Consider the following 17928-nt stretch of genomic DNA (forward strand, 5'->3'; position numbering starts at 1 on the left):
AGGGATTGCGACGGCACCAGATGACTCTTGGCCAGGTTGACCACCCAGCCCAGTGAGCGTAACAGGTGCAGCACCCGCTGAATCGCCAGCTGACAAAGAGTCCTCGACTTGGCCCGAATCAGCCAATCGTCCAAGTATGGATGCACCAACAGCCCCTCCTGGCGGAGTCTCGCCGCCACCACCACCATAATCTTGGTGAACGTGCGCGGAGCCGTTGCGAGACCAAATGGCAACGCTTGAAACTGGTAATGTTGTCCCAGTACCGCAAAACGGAGAAACCGTTGGTGCTCCCGTCGAATCCCAATGTGCAGGTACGCCTCTGTGAGGTCCAGAGAGGCCATAAACTCTCCTTTTCTGACCGACGCGATCACGGACCGCAAAGTTTCCATTCGAAAACGCGGAACCCTTAGACACTTGTTGACACTCTTCAAGTCGAGGATGGGACGAAATGTCCCCTCCTTCTTGGGTACCACGAAATAAATGGAATACCGGCCCTGTCGGAGTTCGCCGGACGGAACCGGAACGACGGCCCCGAGGTCGCGCAACCGCGCCAGAGTCTCCCGCACCGCCCGGCGCTTTTCTGAAAACCCGCAAGGGGACACCAGAAAAGCCGGAGCCGGACGGCGTGAAAAATCTAACGCGTAGCCGTGTTTTATCACCTCTAGGACCCACTGATCCGACGTAATCTTGGTCCATTCCTCGTAAAACCGGCTTAACCTGCCGCCAACCGGAGGAACCGAGGAACGGACCGGCCTCACTTCATTGTGCTGGCTTACTGCCCTGCACAGCCTGACTGGCCCCCGGACGGCCGAATCGACGCCCACGAAAGGACTGCGAGTACGATTGTTGGCGGGCCGCACCGTGACGGAACGAAGAGATCGATCCTCTCGCCGCCCGAGTTCTACGGCCCCCACGAAACCGCGACCGAGCGGCTGGAGCACCCCGGAAGCGGTATCTATCCTCCGGTAAACGGTGTGCTTTATTCTCCCCCAAGGATTCTAGGATATCGTCCAACTCCTTACCAAAAAGCAACTTCCCCTTAAAGGGAAGAGAGCCTAACCTAGCCTTGGAGGTACCATCCGCCGCCCAATGACGAAGCCACAATAGACGCCGCGCCGCTACCGCAGAGACCATGGTCCGTGCCGAAGTGCGCAGGAGATCATAAAAAGCGTCCGCACTATACGCGATGACCGCCTCCAAACGACTCGCCTGTCTCGCCTCCTCCGTCGATAGAGACTCATTCGCCAACAGCTGCTGTGCCCAGCGTAAACCGGCTCGCAACGAAAAATTACTACAAACCGCGGCCCGGATACCCAACGCTGAGACCTCAAAAATACGCTTCAGTTGAACCTCTAACTTCCTATCCTGTATATCTTTGAGAGCCGTACCACCGGTTACCGGGATGGTTGTCTTTTTGGTAACCGCCGCCACCGCCGAATCAAGTTTTGGCAGGCGCAAAAGTTCCAAAACGTCCTCCGGCAGTGGATATAATTTATCCATAGCCTTAGCTACCTTGAGTCCCAAATCCGGAGTATCCCACTCCTTTAACATCAAATCCGATGCCGAGAAATGTAGTGGAAACGCCGACGAGGGACCCCTGAGGCCCAAGACAACCGGATCCGTCTGACCCAGACGAGATTCTACCTGGGGAAGTGGGATTCCCAGTTCCCCCAGGATTTCCGGGATGAGGGGCCCTAGCTCATCCCTATGGAACAACCGAACTACCTTCGGATCGTCCCCATCCGCAGCGTGCAGAGTCCCTGCATCCTTAGGCTCCAGCTCTTCATCCTCCTCAACCCCCCTCGGGGGCTGGGATGGGCAGTCCAGATCCTCCTCCGGATCCGCCAGCGCCTCAGACTCTGACGAGGAGAGCGAAGGCCCCTCCGCCCCTCTAGAGGAACGAAGAGGCCTTGGCCTGGGCCGGGGCCTAGACAGCCCCCCTCCCCCCGTACTGGCCTTTGGGGCCTTGACCGCTGGCGCTCCGCTCTCAGAAGCCGGGGCCCCCGGACCTCTCTTCCGAGCCAGGCGGCGTGCTTTAAACGCCTTATGCATAAGTAACACGAACCGCGAGTTAAAGGAGGAGTCCGATGACCCCTCCTCCTCTTCCCCATCCTCGGGGGAATCATCCGCAGGAGACCTGAACCCTAACGGCCCTTCTTCACCTCCAGATACCCTCTGGGGGGACAAACGCGGCGGGTCCCGCACCTGTGCGCTGGGCTGCCGGCCCGCGCTAACCTGTGCTGCCCGCACTGAGAAAATGGCCGCCGTTCCCGCCGAAAACGCTGGCAAAATGGCCGCCGTCCCTGACGAACTCGCCGCCGTCCGCTCCGGGAACGCTGCTACCTCGCGGTCCTGCCTACCCCGCCGAGACGCCGAAGGCACCGCCGACCCCCCTTCGCCGCCGCCCACGCACGCGGAACAGAGGCTGTCGCGCGACAGCCTCCCTGTCGCGGACCCGCAGGCCCTGCACGATGCCTGCCGAGGCATCCTTCACACTGCCGCGGCGAACGGAGGCGAACGGAGGCAGAGAGAGACAAAAATCAAGTTGCTCCCCTGATCGACGGGTCCCAGTCACCGCGAGCAAGCACAGCCTAGTAAGTACAAGCACACACACACGCACAGCAGACAAAATAAATGAAAAACAATTTTTTTTTTTTTTTTTTTACTGCTTACCTCGGATCCGGAGCCGGCTGGGGGGAGTGAGCCGGGACCCCCGGTATCACCCCCAGCCCTGTGAAGCCGGTACGTGGGGCTTTCCCACTCCTCGGCTGCCTCTACCAGGGGGAACAGTCCCCTCAGGACCCTAACTTCCCCTGGGAGGCGGGGATTGGGACCAGCAGGCAAGCCTCTGCGGTCCCTTCCCACTAGAAAACAAAACAACAAACTTTCCTACCTTTTTTTTTTTTTTTTTTTTTTTTTACAAAAAACCACCTAACCAACGTAGGCCTAACACAGACTGTAGGTTTTGCACCCTCTCCACCTGCTAGGAGACAGAAGAATACTGCCAGACTGTAGGTGGCACCAGCCTATATGTAGGCGGAGTTTTTTGTTTATAAACTTCTGTCTCCATCTGCTAGAGGGGGGGCAAAACCCAGGAGTCTGGACTGATCCTGGTACGTACAGGGAACACATCATATCCAGATGTGTGGACAGAGGATATCCCTGCACCTTAGCCAAAGACAGCCCAAGACTGCTACCTGTACTCTCAGAGAGTTAAAGGCCAGACCCTTAAACAAACCCTCCTGCAGAAAAGGCAAAATATGCGACATCATAACCTGAAGAGGCTGCACTCCAGTAACAGTACATCAGGACTCGAAGACCTCCAAATCCTCACATATGCCAAGGATGTGGAAGGTCGCTTGGACTGTAATAAGTTGGTAATAACTTCTTCGGAATATCCTCTCCATCTCAGCAGTTTCCTCTCAAAAGCCAGGCCATGAGACAGAAGTGAGTTGCCTTATCCGAAAATATTGAGCCCTGGTGGAGAAGATTTGACAGTTGGCTGAATCTCAGCGGCCTGTCTATTGCCATATTGACCAGATCCGTGAACCATGGTCGATGTAGCCACTCCGAAGCCAGTAGAATCATATTGCCTGGATGTTGCTCTATCCACCGTAGTACCTTGCCCACAGAGAATCAACACCTAGGCCTCCTCAGCCACTGCCAGGCTCTTAGTTCCTCCCTGCCAGTTGATATAGGCCACTGTCATTTCATTGTCCAATCTTCTTCCCCTGCATCTTTGTTTACTGAAGCCATGGCAGGCCTAATTTGGGAGCAATTGATAGATGTTCCCACCCATAAATTAGGCCGCACCCTTGATCTCTTGTTCTGTAACCCCCTATTTGTAGCCTTACCACCCGCTAATTCTGTCTGTAGATCCTGTACCATCGGTCTGACCACGTTCTTATCTCTTTTTCTGTTAACATAAACCATCAAAACCCCAAACCCTCTACTAAAAAAAACATCCTTTATAAGAGGAAAAAGATATGCACAGACATTTTCGTTGAAGCTTTTCTTCCCAATATGCCCACAGTCTCCAATAATTATATAAATAGCTCAGTCGCTGAACGGAATTCCGCTATTACTCGTTCCCTTGACTCTACTGCCCCCTCTAATACCCTATACGGTAAAACCCAAACCTACTGCCCCCTGGTTTTCTGCCACTCTTCAAGGTCAAGATAAGTACATTTTACAACACAGCCGCGACACAGGGGCCGTGTTTCGAAGCCTGCATTCAGGGGGCAATTCCTTGTGATTCGAAGTTGTCAGTGTTCAATAGTCATTGTCACATAGACTAAGGGATTTTACTCAGGACGCTGAACCTTTGGCACGAAAGTGTGAACCGGAAGCCAAAGGTTTGGCATCCTGAGTAAGATCCCTCTATATGACAATGACTATTGAGTACTGACAACTTCGAATCACAAGGAATTGCCCCCTGATGCAGGCTTCAAAACACGGCTCCATGTCGGGGATGTGTTGTCAAGATAAGTACATTTTACCTGCAATATAAAAAAAATATATATATAAAACAATATACATAAAATATTTGATTGGCCAAATGAAGGTCTGACTATACCAGAAGCACCTACTTTGACTGGTCACTTTGATGGTTCAATATTCATATAGGACTCTATTGTTATTGATGGCTTTAAATACTTTTATGTCATTTGCTAAAAGGCCTTGGTATACAGTTCAAGATTTGTGCAGACGACATTCAGTTTTTTTGTGTCCTCTACCTCCTCCTGGTCCATCACTGTTTGTTTATACATTAAAACTATTAATACATGGCTATCTCACAACCATGTCAAACTTAACACTTCAAAAACAGAAGTTCTTCACTTGTCTACAATTCCACACCCCGCTTGTAGTCCACCTTCACATCTAATCCTCGACGGTATATCCATCCCTATAGCATTAAAAGAGCCCGACAAGTTTTACTCTGTCTCCACCTGCTGGTGCGGAGTCACAACCCAGGTGTCTGGACTGATCCGGGTACGTACAGGGAATGCCCTTTACTCTGGTCTCCGTGATAATGCCCTTCGTCCATTACAATTAATCCAAAACACCACATTGTGCATATTAACAAGCACTTCCCGGAAAGATCACATTACCCCAGTTCTGCAATCTCTACCATTGGCTCTCTGTTTGCTTTAGAATACAATATAAAATTCTCTCCATCATACACAACTTAAATCATAATGACTCTTCCATCTGGTTATGCACATCCCTCCATATTTACCAGCCAAACAGACACGTACGGTCCTTAAACAAACATCTACTTGAAGTCCCTACCGTCTGTCTAGCGAGACTTGATATAACCAGGAGACGCACTCTCTCAGCAGTGGGCCCCTTACTCTGAAACTCCATTCCAGACCAAAAGGTAGATCATTAACCACACAGAATTTAAGACAAGCTTAAAAATGTACTTATTCTCCATCGCATTTGGATCACCTTCCACCTCTTAAATTCCTCTCAAATCAGCCCTAGGAGCACACACTAGCCGTAACCATCTAGCTATTACTGCTCGTCTGCATTATTGAGTCTGTCCCTCTCTTTTTATTGTCATTATATTACTTTCAAGTTCTCTACTTTTTTTTTTATTATGTATATTATACTTTAGTAAACCGTTTTGACCAATGTTTGTTGTAAAGGCGGTATAGAAAATTTAAAATAAATACATTTAGCCCACTCCTCGTAAAAGAGCACTAAATGCCCTCCAACGGCCTTGCCTCATTGTGAGAACTTTGTACCCCTAGTTCCTGGACCAGAGTTATCTCGGGATGGCTTGCGCCCACTCTGCAAGGACTGTGCTCTGTCTGAGCCTTGCTTCTGAGACCGCAAAGAAACTTTATTTTGGCAAAGTCTCTCTTATCTGGAGAGCATGCACGAGTGGGAAAAAAAAACTTTCTGCCCTTTGGTTTGGCCTTCAGTAGCTTATGCCCTTGGACGCTCCCAGACGCGTCATTATCTATTCCAAGTCCTCCCCAAACAACAGCCTGCCTTTGAATGGAAGGGCACCCAGCTGAGATTTGGACCATACATCCGCCAACCAGTTCTGTAATCAAAGTACCCTCCCAGCTGACACCGCAGATATCAAAATCCTGGAAGATATTCTGATCGGTTCATAGGGCTTCTGCCCAATATGCAACCACTGCTCCTAAGTGCCCAACCTGTTTCACCGCACCCACTGACAGAGTGCACCTCCTGCAATTGCTGGATCCAGCACAGACATGTCCCTCTGTATACAACTGCTGCACACTGCAGCCCATATGCCCAGGGGCAAGACTTCAAAAACCTTCTTGAGGTGGACCTCCAACGTTCGATCTTGCACATCTCTTAACGCAGCAGACCCCGCCACCAGAATGATGATTACCACCGGCAACAAAGCATTGAACTTCGGAAGCGCCAAAAAGCTCTAAACTTCTCCTCCGGTAAAGGATGCAGCTTCACCATTACTCTGCCAACCTTTAAGCCGGTCTCAGGAGTGTCCCACTATAAAATTCTGCATCTCTACGTAATAACTTTTTTCTGTATTAATTTAAAATGTAATTACTTAAAGACTGTCATGTACATTGTTTTATTTTGACCAATATAAAGTTTGCAGAATTTTAAGTTTCTGTGCGCAGAATTCCCCCAGGAGTAAACACCACAGAGTCTGTTCTAGCATGAATGGACAGATTGGAGGATGTTTGCGATCTTCACCTGCCATCACCTTCATTTTCTGTGGCTGGGCCCTTCCAGGAGTCTTTGGACGCCACCTAACAAGTGTTCTTTTGTATCAGACCGTAACTTGACTGTGCTGTAAAAATGGATTTGGAGGCAGGAAACAGTGCAACTGTGCATATTCTCACTGCACACATCATCTATTAAAATGTATGCAGTGTGAACCCTCTCTTCAGATCCTCCAGTCCTCTGCATACAGAGGCCCTTTATTTCCTAAAACTACCCCCTCATCCAGAATTCGTCTCTGGCCATGGGTGGCTCTTACCTTTGCATTGGGTTCCTGGATCCTGCTGCAGCTCCTCCGATGGCCTCCATGCCAGCTCTGCCTGAGGAGGGTCTGCTCGTGCCAAAGCGAAGTCCTGCAGCTCTGGCAACGCTACCTGGAAGTCTGCACCCACGTTTATCTGCCTGGCACAAGGATGGCAACAAGTCACAAAGCAAGGTCAGGCACAGCCACACAGACAGCTGGGGCTTTATCCTGCCATATCCCACACTTGATCAGCCAGTCCTGAAAGAGAGGCTGATACTTACAGGGAAGGAACTGGGCTGGGGCTTTAGGGCATACAGTGCCGGCGTGGCACAGACAAGAGGATGCCGCTAACTAAAGAGCTCCCTCCAGGACCACCGGGGCTGCTTCGACACCAATCTTACACTTCCAGCAATAGCATAAACCGGGAACTAAAACCTCCCCTAAAGCCCCATCAACCTCGGATTTTCAGTTCTCAGCTGTTTTGAGTCCACTTCTCAGTATAAATTGAGACTTACGGTGTTAATACTGCCAGTGGGCTGGGAGAATCCTTGTCCTGGGTGTAGTCTGTGACATCTGAGAGAGATTAACCAGGTGAAAGCTTGGATATAAAAATCAATGGGACACAGCCGCAGGTTTAGACATCCAGTAAAAGGATAGGGGTGTGCTCACCTGTAAGCTGGAGTGGTGGCTGTTGAGCGCAATCTGTGCCAGAGCCATGCACCAGGTTAGAGAACAACCCACTGCCCTTCCGCAAAGGGTCCAGCATGGGTTGTGGAGTGTATCGACGTACCATGCCTGGACTATCATCCCAGAATCGGGTGCTCCGTAAGCAACTCTGGAAGGGTACGCCAGTATAATATGAAGTGATGGGTTTCAAAATGACCTGCAAGGAATAAGGTCAAGATCGTGTCTGATTCTAATGCCAGGTCAAGGATGGCCAATCAGCGGCATAGCACATGGAGTCTCTCCCTCAAGAAAGGTATTATACACAGTTTAAATCTTCCACTATTCTGGTGCAAGAGGGTCTAGCCCCACCGTGTCCTGTCCCTTCTGTTAACACAGAATATAGATCACCGCATCAACGATCAGGATACTTAAAGCAATTTTTGAAACAATTCAGGAATATAAGAGTTTCAAAGTTAAAATGGACACTTCAAAACTGACAAAAATTTCGTTTTTCCCGTGGTTCAGGGTTTCTTTTTTCGGGGGCCCCATTTTTCAGGTTAGTGCGCACTAACTCCCGATAGTGCGCACTAACCTGGCAGAGTTAGCGCGCACTAATTAAAAAATTAATTTTTCCCAAAATTTCGGAAAAAAAAAAAAATCAATCGTTTTTCGGTTCTCCCAAACCATTCCGAATTAGGCAACTACGTTGACATTGCCTAATTCGGGAAAAACGATTGCACATCCCTATTATCTTTTATGATTAACTATATTTCTGGTAATGTTATCTTTTGTTTGTTCTAGTCTGACCTGACAAAAGTGCTACTTCTGAAAGCTAGACCAGAAACATATTAGGGTAGTTCGATAAAAAGGTATTACTACATATATTTTGTTTTTATTAGCCATCATTTCCAAACATAGGGGCCGATGCCATAATTGTGGGCAGAAAATGGGTGCTCAGTGTTAAGCTCCCATTTTCCTAACGTGCACCCAGCCACCTCTCTTGGGTACGTGATCCAATATTTAAATGAGGGGGTCACACTAAAAAGGAGGTGCTGGGGGAAAAATGTGCATCGCTAGCACCTCCTCAGCATCAGCCCCCAGGAGAGGTATTTGTCAAGCAGGTTGGAAAAATGGATGCTCAATCTGCAAGCGTCTGTTTTCTCCCGCACCTGGCATAGACACACACAAGATACATGACCTGGACCATGAATCTTGTATGGGTATTGGGAGTCCAGGATTTTTTTTTTTTTCAAAAACTTTGTTTTTAGAACTAAATATTGCTTTATTTGGTTTCTCCTACTTAGTATCACAACGATACTATTAGGAGGAATCACAGAAAGCAGAATTTTTCTTTTTTTTTTCCCCCAAACGTGCCCTTGAGCATGGCATACACCTTTATAACAGCCCCAGGCTGGCATAAAGTTTGCCACGTTGCAAGGGCGCATTGATCACATGGAAAATCTATTGGCTCGCGGATATTAGCTAATAGCCTCATCTACATGAATTTACATGCGAGGAGTGCTATTAGCGAAGTGATTTGATCGTGCTGATCCCCATATTAGAGCGGGAATTACGGATGTGTCAAGCTGTACGCAGCGGCTAGGGCACGGTATTTCAATAGCCCCATTGAATATGACAGCAAATAAAGGGGGGTAAAGACCACGCAGTCTGCCAAAACTTCCCACCCAACCTTACCCTACCTATCCTGTCTCCTTCTCTCACCCCTCACCTCCCAATCCTTTACCTGGATCCCTGTCACATTAGCCATGTGCAGGAGCTTTGGTTCAAAGCCCAGGTCCTTATTGGTGTTGTTGTCGATGGTTGACCCCTGGTGACAAGAGCCCGAGGTCACCGATAGATCCACTGACCGGATGTCTGGTGTGCTGCAATGCTTCTGTACATCCTAGCAAGGGAAAATACAGAACTATAGTGAGAGGCTATTCATATAAAACTTCAGAAAGTAACATTGAGGGTTGGTGCGCCTTGCTCAGAGCTCCACCCGTGCATCCCTTCCAAACACGACCCCCGCCCATTCCTGTAAATTCCCTGCCACAGATGAACCCTGCTCCCCACCCCCCAGCTTCCTTCCCTGCCCAGGCTCCCTCCATAGTTCTCAGCCCGAGCAGACTCTCCCCTTCCCCACCGGGGGGGGGGGGGGGGACGGTGCCGCAAAGGCCACCGCTTCGAACCCCCTCACCTCCGCCTTCAAAGAGGCCCCGCTCACGCCAGGCCCTGAACACCCGACTCTCCCTGCCGCCGCGGCCGCCGCCATTTACAGGTCGCCGCGCATGCGCGCGCCACCGCCGCGGAGGCGCCTGGGAGGTGTAGTCCATCCAGGGGAAGCGCGCGCCTGAGCGCTCCACAGGCCGGAAAAAAAAAAAGGTCTCCTTGGTAATGTCAGTGCAGAAATGTTGGGGGTTTAAATCCTAGCGATTTAGACGGCGGTTCCCTTAGGTGCTGGGGCTCTGGACGGAGGGAGGGAGGGGGCACCTAGGGATCCGGAGATTCTCATGGCTCTTACAGGCCACTGTTAACCTGCATTTGGACGCACGTTTTTGACGCGCTAGCTTTACCCCTTATTCAGTAAGAGGTAACAGCGCGTCAAAAACGCACGTCCAAACCACCCCCCCCCCCCCCGAGACTAATAGCGCCCGCAACATGCAAATGCATGTTGATGGCCCTATTAGTAATTCCCGCGCGATACAGAAAGTAAAATGTGCAGCCAAGCCGCACATTTTACTTTCAGAAATTAGCGCCTACCCAAAGGTAGGCGCTAATTTCTGCCAGCACCGGGAAAGTGCACAGAAAAGCAGTAAAAACAGCTTTTCTGTGCACCCTCAGACTTAATATCATGGCGATATTAAGTCGGAGGTCCCGAAAGTTTCAAAAAAAAATAAATTTGAAATCGGCCAACGGCTCACGGGTTGAAAACCGGAAGCTCAATTTTGCAGGCATCCGGTTTCCGAACCCGTGGCTGTCAGTGGGCTCGAGAACCGGCACCGGCAAAATTGAGCGTCGGCTGTCAAACCCGCTGACAGCCGCCGCTCCTGTCCAAAAAGAGGCGCTAGGGTCGCGCTAGTGTCCCTAGCGCCTCTTTTTACCGCCGGCCCTAATTTAAATATTTTAGTTTACTGAATCACGCACACAGGCCTGTTAGTTTGCAGGAAGCAGCTGTGGCACAGCCTGTGCCGCGCCACCAGAAAAACACGGAGAAGAGGCTGCTAGTGCCTCATGTCTATACATTTGTGCTAACTAATGTAATAATAACAAACATTAATAATTATTTGCCTAACAATAAAGAGAGAAGGAAAAAGGGATTCGTGGAATTCGTTTGACTTCCAACCACGAATATTGAAGAAACCCATGGAGCTAAGGCACCGGTGACCTAATGCAGGGAGTCTGCCTCAGAACCCGCAATGCTGCTGTTACCAGCGCCACTCCAGAGGTCGCTGCCCCTTTTCAAGGCCACTCTCGAGATCTAGCTAAATGACAGTGCAGCACAAGGATCATTATTGTTGCCTTTGCTTATATAAATAGGTTAAGTAGCAAAGTTATTATACCCCTGATGGTGAAATGGTGGGTGACACTGGGAAACAGCTCATGCGAGAGATCAGGGGACCCACCTGGAGCCAGAGGGAGCGCTGAGAGCTGTCCAAAGTGACGGAGGTTCCATTTTGCATTTGGCTGGGATCTAGGAGACATGCACATGGCTCCCGAGCTTCAGTCTTGATTGATTGTGTCTCCATACATGTTGAGGCGTAGCACGGCATTTCAGCAGAAGACTGGAGCTCTTGGCCATCTGAAATGCAGAAACAAACACTGTCACTTTCTGGGGCTTTTGGCAGCTCGCTGCCTGTACTGGAGGCTTCATCACACATCTGGGTAAGGTACTTCATAGCTGTCAATGTGAAAGCACGAATGAGAGAGATTTTATAAAAGACCAGGAGATAGATTCCAAAGCACACAATCATATAGTAAAACATTTACACAATAACCATCTTTTGAAGCAACACTTGCACAGTAATCCCATCCTGAACCCAGGAGATGTCATTAAGTAAGGACTGTTTGGCCCACCCAATCTTATTTATTTAATTTATTTAAAAGGCTTGTATATAACTCTCTACTACAAAAAGCACAAGACAGTTTACATAAACACATACATAGTCATCAAACAGAATACACAGTCTCATTTATCCCTGTCTACACACTGCTCTGTCCTAAAGCATTACACAGTAATCTGATCGTTATTCCTCTTTCTCCTGCCAGATCAGTCTTCACCATAGGTTTTGTCCCCCTACCAGCAGATGGAGGTACGGTTCCACACCTCTTCCCTAAGCTATGCTCCTATATAGGCAAGTTCAGCAGGGAAGGAGACAGTAGTTCTCTGCCTCCTGCAGATGGTAGAGCTGGTTTAGCAGGAGGATCTGGCAGGGCCAACGGCTTCCCTGAGATCGATTTCCCCAGGATGACGGACCTCCTAGGGTCACTTTTCCCTCTCCCCCAAGCAATCAGGCCAGCGGCCTTACATTTCCCGATCCACACACAAACAAGAAAAAGAAGAAAGGAGAAGATGCCAAGGCAGCAGTAAGTAGACCTCCAAGCCTAACGCTGCAGATCAGGCCCGAAGCTCCCAAACTCCCCCCTCCGAGGTAAGCCGCATGGAGAGGGAAAGAAAGTGTCTCATCTGCAGAGCACGGCGCATTCCCACAGTTGCAGGAGCGTTAATGTAAACCGGTATGATTTGTATATTATACAAGAATGTCGGTATATAAAAATTAAAAATAAATAAATAAATAAATAAAATGCAATGGAGAGTGCAGCGAGGGGAGGACCCGGCCATTCTGCCCCCAGCTAGCCTCGGAGACGGACATCATCACCGACCAGGCTCCCGCCCTCTCTCCAGCTGCTTCAGAGGAAGATGCGGCTGAAAGGGAAGGGGAAGTGTTTTCAACTGAGTTTGTGCTGATGATGCACAAAGCCTACCGAAAAATGAAGGGCAAGCCAACGGATTCAGGCAGCTCCAAAGGAAAATCCCCCAAAACTGATTCCTCCAGAGGGAAGAAGCAAATGCTTAACCCCGGAGAAGTTGAAAAGCCCAGGCTGTCACTGGAGCAGACAAGCCAGGTGGTTCCTCACAGGTAGACTCCCTGGAGGAAGAGGAGGAAGGAGAAGACTTGGGATAGTGCAGGATGACTTGGCCATGAAACAGTTCAGGGCAGACGAATTAGGAACCCTTATCTACAAGGTCTCCCAGGTACTTAGGCTGTCAGAGGAGCAGCCTAAAGATACAAGGCTGAAAAGCGATCCTATCCTCACAGGCATTAATAAGCCAGCAAAGGCCTTCCTCACCCACTCAACAATTCAAGATATGACAGCCGAGTGAACGGCTCCAGAGTTGAGGCTGCATAACAAAAAAAAATATGGAGAGACTGTATGTGATGGACCAGGCAGGGAGAGATAGCCTACTGCCCCTATCTAGAGTAGACACAGCGGTCGTGGAGGTCTCAGAGAAGATTACCATCCCAGTCAAGGGAGGCACAGTCCTTAAGGACCTGCAGGATTGAAAAATTGAGACTCTGTTCAAGAAAGAGTTTGAATTAACCAGTCTAGCACTGTGCACAACAATTTGTGCTGGGTATTCAGCGAGAGCCTTGGCAGGGAGGAACCAAGAACATAAGAAAATGCCATACTGGGTCAGACCAAGGGTCCTTCAAGCCCAGCATCCTGTTTCCAACAGTGGCCAATCCAGGCCACAAGAACCTGGCAAGTACCCAAAAACTAAGTCTATTCCATGTAACCATTGCTAATGGCAGTGGCTCTAAGTGAACTTAATAGCAGGTAATGGACTTCTCCTCCAAGAACTTATCCAATCCTTTTTTAAACACAGCTATACTAACTGCACTAACCACATCCTCTGGCAACAAATTCCAGAGTCTAATTGTGCGTTGAGTAAAAAAGAACTTTCTCCGATTAGTTTTAAATGTGCCACATGCTAACTTCATGGAGTGCCCCCTAGTCTTTCTACTATCCGAAAGAGTAAATAACCGATTCACATCTACCTGTTCTAGACCCCTCATGATTTTAAACACCTCTATCATATCCCCCCTCAGTCGTCTCTTCTCCAAGCTGAAAACTCCTAACCTCTTTAGTCTTTCCTCATAAGGAAGCTGTTTCATCCCCTTTATCATTTTGGAACTCAAATGTAGCGATAGAAGTAGCCCAGATAATGGCATGGGCAGAAGAGCATTTTCAAGATATTTCAGTGGCCCACATAGCAGGCATGGTCAACGTGCAAGCTGTCAGAAGAGTATTTTTTTATTTTTTTTTGTAAACTGTTCCTCTTACCCGCCCCTCCCCTTGTTCACCCTTTCTCCATATGAACATATTGTTACTCTCTTGCTTTCTCCATATATCTTGAAACATTGTTATTGTTATTTTTTTACTGCTGTCATTCTTATATATTTTTATGCCTGTTTCGTTTTAACTCCCTTGTTTTCCACGCCCTAGTTTTATGTAACTTTGTTTCCTTCTGTTAACTTTGATGTAAACCGGCATGATGTTCCTTCGAATGTTGGTAGAGAAAAACCTTAAATATATAAATTAATTAAAAAAATATATATTTTATCATACAACAGCACAATGGAGACGCCCCCAGTGAGACCTGATGGCCTAAAGAAGCAATACCAAGGCAGCCAACTTCTCTAGCTGGAGAAGAGAATGGAGGTTCAAGGGAATTGATGCATTAGCTCAGGAATGGCCCAGTGAATCTCTGCTTTCCATCTTTACCCCCTGTCCCATGATAAAGAGAATCCTGAACAAAATTGTGGGCCAGCAGGGGGGGGTGTGATCCTAGTGGCACTAAACTAGCCAAGATGGCTGTGGTGTGCAGACCTGATGAAATTAAGGGTAGATGAGCCAGTCAGGTTCAGCCCAGCACTAGGTCTCCTGATGCAAGGACCAATCGGAATGGAACTCCAGCTCAATTCTCTCTTGTTTCATGGTTATTGACAGAGACGGGTAGATGTGACGAGTAGATGTGACTCGGTTATTTACACTTTCGAATAATAGAAGGACTAGGGGGCATTCCATGAAGTTAGCAAGTAGCACATTTAAGACTAATCGGAGAAAATACTTTTTCACTCAATGCACAATAAAGCTCTGGAATTTGTTGCCAGAGAAGGTAGTTAGTGCAGTTAATGTAGCTGGGTTCAAGAAAGGTTTGGATAAGTTCTTGGAGGAGAAGTCCATTAATGGCTATTAATCAATTATACTTAGGGAATAGCCACTGCTATTAATTGCATCAGTAGCATGGGATCTTCTTAGTGTTTGGGTAATTGCCAGGTTCTTGTGGCCTGGTTTTTGGCCTCTGTTGGAAACAGGATGCTGGGCTTGATGGACCCTTGGTCTGTCCCAGCATGGCAATTTCTTATGTTCTTATGATCTTATCATCCACACAGACGATATCAACCCTGCTTAGAGCAAGGAAGAGATCGATATCCCTAAGCTATGCCAGAAGCTGGAGGCTCTTTGAGAATTGGTGCGCACAAAGGTGCATGTGCCCAAGGGCAGAAGATGTGGCAGTGATGTTGCAGTTCCTACGGGATGGCCTAGACAAGGACCTGGTAGTGAGTTCTCTAAGAGTCCCAGTGGCAGCAATCACATGCTACAAGGGACAGATTAATGGCTCACCATTGTGGCACTCCCGGGTGTTGTCCATTTTTTAAGGGGAGCAAAACACCTAAAGCCTCCACATAAACCCCTAATATTGGCATGGGAATTGAACTTAGTCTTAAGGGCGTTAGCTAAGGCCCCTTATGAGCCTCTCAATAAAATCCAGTTAGGGGACTTGACTTGGAAAACAGCCTTCTTGGTGGCAATATGCTCAGCAAGGAGAATATTAGATCTCCAAGCCCTATCCTGCCATGAACCATAGTTCTCCTTGTCAAAAGAAAAGGTAACGATTAGGCCAGTCCCATCCTTTCTTCCCAAGGTGATGACGGAATTCCACCTCAAGAGGTCAATTTCCCTACTGGGATTTAGAAAGACAGAGTGCGTAATGAAGAGGAAGGAGTTGCAACTTCTGGACGTTGAAAGAATTTAGAAGTCACAATCGATTTCAGAAAGTAAATTTGTTCTGTACACAGGAGATCGAGAAGGAGAGGCGGCATCTAAGACATCTACTGCAAGATTACTGCAAGATTACCTGCTATTAAGTTCACTTAGAGAATAGCCACTGCCATTAGCAATGGTTACATGGAATAGACTTAGTTTTTGGGTACTTGCCAGGTTCTTATGGCCTGGATTGGCCACTGTTGGAAACAGGATGCTGGGCTTGATGGACCCTTGGTCTGACCCAGTATGGCATTTTCTTATGTTCTTATGGATCAAGGAGGCCATTGCCTCAGCATACCTAGTGAATGGCAAGGAAGTGCCGCAAAAGTCCACTCAACAAGAGTGCGAGCATCCTCTTGGGCAGAATTTAGATCAGTGACACCCATCGACATTTGCAGGGTAGCCACATGGACCTCAGGGCATACGTTTCCAAAGCATTACAGGCTGCATCTTCATGAAAGAGAGGAAACACAATTTGCCACAGGAGTCATGGAAACAAGCCCTGGGACTTTCCGACTTGGGATAAGTACAGCTCAGACTCATCCCACGATGAAGACTTGTCTGGCAGGGCGAAGAGGAAGGCACAATTAGATCTTACCTGCTAATCTTTTCTCCTCAAGTCCTGACAGACCAGTCCAAAATCTCACCCCAAGCGTGACTGCCAAAAAAAAAAAAAAATGGAGTGTAAAGAAGCAAGAATATTTTTTCTGGTTGATATTCGTTAAGGATGACAGAGAACCTCGGGGAGCCCATAGTGCATGATAGTATTAACATAGCCCCTCACGGCAGGGGGCAAGGGCACCTGTTTCCTTCTCCTTATCTTTTTTAATTTTTTTTTTTGACTCACATTTCAGGCCACAGACAGGCTTAATTTATTTTCTGTTTCGTTTCATGTTTGTATTTACCTTTGCTTGAGTGTGGCAAAGACAATTATCCAGGGGTAAAGGAGGGGGGGGGGGGGGGGGGGGGGGGGGGGGGAGAGGGGAGCAGGAGGTCTTCCCTCCCAGGCGGGATCCCCTGAGAATAAGTGCTCGGCGCACCTTTTCATTTTTTGAGTTATTAGGAGTAGCCAAAAAAAACCCAAAACAAAACCCTAGACAAGATCAGGAATAGATGGGGAAGGATGATGAAAAAGTCTTAAGAGCCAGCTTGGTGAAGAATCTACAGACTCCTTCCCTGCTAAATCAGCCTTTATAGGAGAGTACCTCGGGGAGAAGGTCTAAAACTCTGCCTCCATCTGCCGCTAGAGGGACGAAACCCATGGTGAAGACTGGTACGGCAGGACTTGAGGAAAGCAAATTAGCAGGTAAGATCTAATTGCTCCTTCATACAGTAATGCTAACACAAATATCAGACAACAATCTGTTTCCAAATCATCATTTGCACAATAATCCAGTCCTAAAAGATCAGTTCAACAGAAATCCAACCATAAAATATCCCACAATAATCCCATCCTAAAAGATCACACTATTCCTTTTTGTCCTGCAGACCAGTGCACACCTGCGGGAATTCCCCTGCTAGCCAGTAGGTGGAGACAGAGAACTTTTGTCCACTTTTTTTTTTTTCCCCACTTACGTTACTCACACTATATATCCTGGGATAGCTGGGAGGATCCTCAGTATGTTCTCTGCCTCCAGTTAGGTGGGAGGTGTACTGGGATAGCTAGGAACTATAAAAAAAAAACAAAAACAGAGAAGTAGGAATAAGGCAAGGTAGTTAGACTCTGGGGTGGAGGACCCCCTCCTCACCTTTTGAAAAAAAATAACTCCGCAGTCGTCCTAAGCAAGCCGTGGTCTGCATAGGGCAGTTCCAGGAGGGGGAGGCACATGCCTACAGGGAGCAGTTCGGTGTCCTTAGCCACAGCAGCGGGAACACAGTCTTCTCCCCCTCCAGTGGTGAAACGCATGGCCGAGAGAGGCCAGAAATGCACACTATGTGGGACAAGAAGGAGGAGTTCCATCGCGTGCTCCTCCCCCCCCCCCCCCCACTGTGAGGAGGGGCCACCGGCTCGGGAGCTGAGTGAGCAGCGTGATCGGGCAGAGGGCTCATCATGGGGGGTTGCAGCCGGGGTGCAGGCAGACCCCGAGTTAGAAAGAGAAGCCCTAGAGGGAAGAAGGCAAGGCACAGGGCAGGAAACTGAGTTTTCCATGGAGTTTATCTTGCTAATGCACCAGGGG

At 48.4% G+C, this 17928-nt stretch overlaps 1 protein-coding gene across 1 annotated transcript in view; it reads right to left on the reverse strand.

Annotated features, from left to right (window-relative positions):
• LOC115098328 (transcriptional-regulating factor 1-like) overlaps nucleotides 1-9978 on the reverse strand; it is a 45647-nt gene extending 35669 nt beyond the window's left edge. Inside the window, exons 1-5 of the mRNA XM_029614865.1 lie at nucleotides 9837-9978; nucleotides 9384-9542; nucleotides 7643-7856; nucleotides 7489-7546; nucleotides 6989-7131 (exon numbers count right to left, since the gene is read on the reverse strand). Of these exons, the coding sequence (XP_029470725.1) occupies nucleotides 6989-7131; nucleotides 7489-7546; nucleotides 7643-7856; nucleotides 9384-9542; nucleotides 9837-9911 (649 nt within the window). The 5' untranslated portion in view covers nucleotides 9912-9978. The remainder of the gene's footprint in view (nucleotides 1-6988; nucleotides 7132-7488; nucleotides 7547-7642; nucleotides 7857-9383; nucleotides 9543-9836) is intronic.
• Nucleotides 9979-17928: the final 7950 nt, after the last annotated feature.

The sequence above is a fragment of the Rhinatrema bivittatum genome, chromosome 8 (genome assembly GCF_901001135.1).
Source record: "Rhinatrema bivittatum chromosome 8, aRhiBiv1.1, whole genome shotgun sequence".
In the NCBI taxonomy this organism is placed as follows: domain Eukaryota; kingdom Metazoa; phylum Chordata; class Amphibia; order Gymnophiona; family Rhinatrematidae; genus Rhinatrema; species Rhinatrema bivittatum.